This window comes from Opisthorchis viverrini, assembly GCF_000715545.1.
Source record: "Opisthorchis viverrini unplaced genomic scaffold opera_v5_785, whole genome shotgun sequence".
Classification (NCBI taxonomy): Eukaryota; Metazoa; Platyhelminthes; class Trematoda; order Opisthorchiida; family Opisthorchiidae; genus Opisthorchis; species Opisthorchis viverrini.
The window spans coordinates 11116-14052 of NW_008752443.1; the positions used below are offsets into that span (position 1 = coordinate 11116).

At 45.4% G+C, this 2937-nt stretch overlaps 1 protein-coding gene across 1 annotated transcript; it reads right to left on the minus strand.

Moving 5' to 3' along the window:
- Positions 1–1500: 1500 nt before the first annotated feature.
- On the minus strand, positions 1501–2659 carry T265_15716 (hypothetical protein; the record flags this gene model as incomplete). Its single annotated transcript, XM_009179005.1, has 5 exons — positions 1501–1669; positions 1709–1839; positions 1884–1976; positions 2027–2128; positions 2184–2659. Coding segments are annotated over 5 exons (603 nt in total), but the record flags the coding sequence as incomplete, so codon positions are not given.
- Positions 2660–2937: the final 278 nt, after the last annotated feature.

Sequence of the window (2937 nt, forward strand, 5' to 3'; positions counted from 1 at the left end):
AAAAATCGGATAAAATCTCCTCTCGGCTTTCAGGCTAGACAAGGATGATTGTGTGAAATGTATGAATGCTATGAAAGGATACCCAGTGATTTCAGTAGAGCGAGCGTTGCTTCATGAGCCCCTGTTTTCACTCCCCTGATGCGTTTTGCGATCCAGTGCGAGTAGCTCCACTTTGAGCACAAAGTTGGTCGACTGAATGGAGCTTGGGTTCCTTCTTACGCATCCAACCGACTTTGTCGTGTCAGATTCCAATGAGCAATAGGATTCCAGTTGGCTTAGCCGTAGAAGAATAAACTGACGTACGCTTTTCATGGCTTCGTACACGATGATGTTCAACCGGAGTTAAAAAAACACTTGTGTCCTCCCGCTACTACTACTACTTCATAAATGGATAATTGGTGGTAGAAAAACTGGTCAGCTGTAACACCCTTTCGATGCTTAGCTGCCATGTCCCCCCCAAGGGAAGCACGAGGGCTGGGATACTGCCAGGTTGCCCAAGCCTAGACAGGGGAAGTCGAGAAACAGAGGTCGGGTTCGAACCACGCACCTTCTGGTCAGTAAATCCGAGCTCTAACCACTTGAGCCATCTCACTCCCCAATTGATGATAGTAGCATTAGCGACAGTAAGGACGCTACACGCTCTACTGGGAAAGTCGGTAGTAAACTGAGGAAAAAAGCTGCCCGCGATACGGTAGGGGGATGTGAAGAAAAGGACAAAATTCAAATGTCCGTGAGGAACGAACAGAGAAGACGCGCTATTCGTGAAAGGCAAATGGAAAACGGGTGTTTGGGGCGACGAGAGAAAAAGTTGATGGTTCCAGTGGTAGGGTGGAGTAAAGTTATCCAAATAATGGTCGACAGGTTCAAATCTGTGGAGATTCTATCGGCTTCGGTTAGTAGGAGATGGGGAAGAGGAGTATACTCTGTTGGATGATGGAAGCGTTGCTAATCCAGTAACCATGACGTTTAACACAGGGCATTCCCACATTGAGACAGCTTCGGTGAGCAGTCAACAAAGCTAAGCTATCAGGCTTGCTCCCCTTGAGTAAGGGGTGCAACTAAGTGGTAGCAAAACCCAAATGCTCTCTCATCAATGTCATCGTATGTAAGCAAAGATAGATCTGATAACCAACTTGGATGATTTGAGCGTGAATGCTAAGATCGCATATTGCGCTAAGACTTCTCAGAACGGTAGCATGGTGATGGAACCAGGATTCAAAATGATCTTTCAGGGTCTTTCACCTATCATCATAATAAATTAAAAGCACCGTGAATCCGAATAGAAGTGTAACACCAAACAGGAGCTAGTAGAGTGGTTTTATTACAAACATATCTTCTATTAGTAGCACCTTCTGAAGCACAGCTACCATTCAAACCAAAGGAAGCACCAGAAATGGAAGAACGTCAGATGGAAAATTCAGCAGTGGCCCTTCAGCAAAATGAGCTCGGATCTCACCTCTCGAATAAATAAAAGCACAGGCCAACAACCATTTAACGTACCTGCGGATGAAACATTACCAGAGATTTGGCTTTGTGCAGCGGGATGAGAACCTTGGCAAGGAACCGTGTGTGTTCCGATTTCAAGGGAAGTGCAAATCCGTTAATTATACTACCAAGAATTTCCAACAACTCGCCCACGCCATTGAACTGTTCCGTTTCGTAGATGAACCTGATAGAGTGATGAAAAACGCACACTATCCCCACGTACCTCAAAAATATATTGTTTATCTGCTTTCGGATGAACGATCGTAATCCAAGAAATTTGCCATATATGCGATGGACAACTGTCTTAAGTAATTCGCGTTCACGTGGATCCTCACTGTCGAAAAGTTCAAGTAGCTAGGAAGTGATGTAAATGAGTCTAAACGTAAAGCGCGTCCTACCTGAAGCACAAACTTTTGGTCGATGTACTTTTTGGCAATGCTTGGTTGGAATTCCGGAGATTCCAACACGCGTAAGAAGAATTCATACACATGCTAGTCGGGGGGTAGAATTGGTTATATTGATGAAACCGTCGTGAAATTACCATGAGATGAGGCCAGGAAACTTCAAGCACAGGGTCATCCTCTTCCGGATCGAAGTCGGATGTGTCCGTGGGGGGAAGGGGCCGAAAAATGTTGCACGCCACCTGATCGCAAGATGGTGGAAAATAAGAAAATAACGGTCCGAAAGGACAAACGTACCATTGAAATGATGGGCTGATAGGTCGATTCATGCAAGGCGTTACGAGAAGCCGATACATATTCAACCAGCTCTGTCAGAAACCGACGCTTGAGCTCCTTGCTCGCCATGTCTGAGGATGAATCGACAAAGTTGAAAACAACGCAGCACTGTTGTAACTTCTTGATGAACAGTTCCTGGTGTTCGGATGGAGGAACATCTAGAAATTTACACAGTAAGAAAGGATTCCGGACCTTTGAAATGAGGTAACGGTGTCAACTCAGTTGGTGCCTTGGGTCGGTAGTGGGAAGAGCCCTGCGCTCGTTTCTGTTTCTTGCCTTTGATTTCTGCCTTAATACGAAATGGGTCTGTTTTGGAAAATTCTTTGGACATTGTTGAGGATACAGCAACAAAGGCTCTATTGGAAACAAACCAATAAAGCGCTGAAGCATACAAGGAAATCGACAGTATGTGAAGCAGAGAACAGGCGAACGAACTGAAATGATAAGCAGAAGAAATCACGTTTGCATGTGACATTTGCTGAGTGAACAACTCAAATCCTCAAAATAACCAGCGATCACGGTGCGGTTGGGACACGGCCACGTGAGCGAACGATAAACAAAAAGGCGAACGTATGTGGTTGGTTGCAGACAAATTGGTCTATCCAGAAAAAAGCAACACGGTCGGGAGTATCCACAGAGAAACCCTGGAGTTGCCCGAATACTAGTTCGGGAGTTTCATCATCACGGTACGTAGGGTTGCTCAACCGACAGAGAG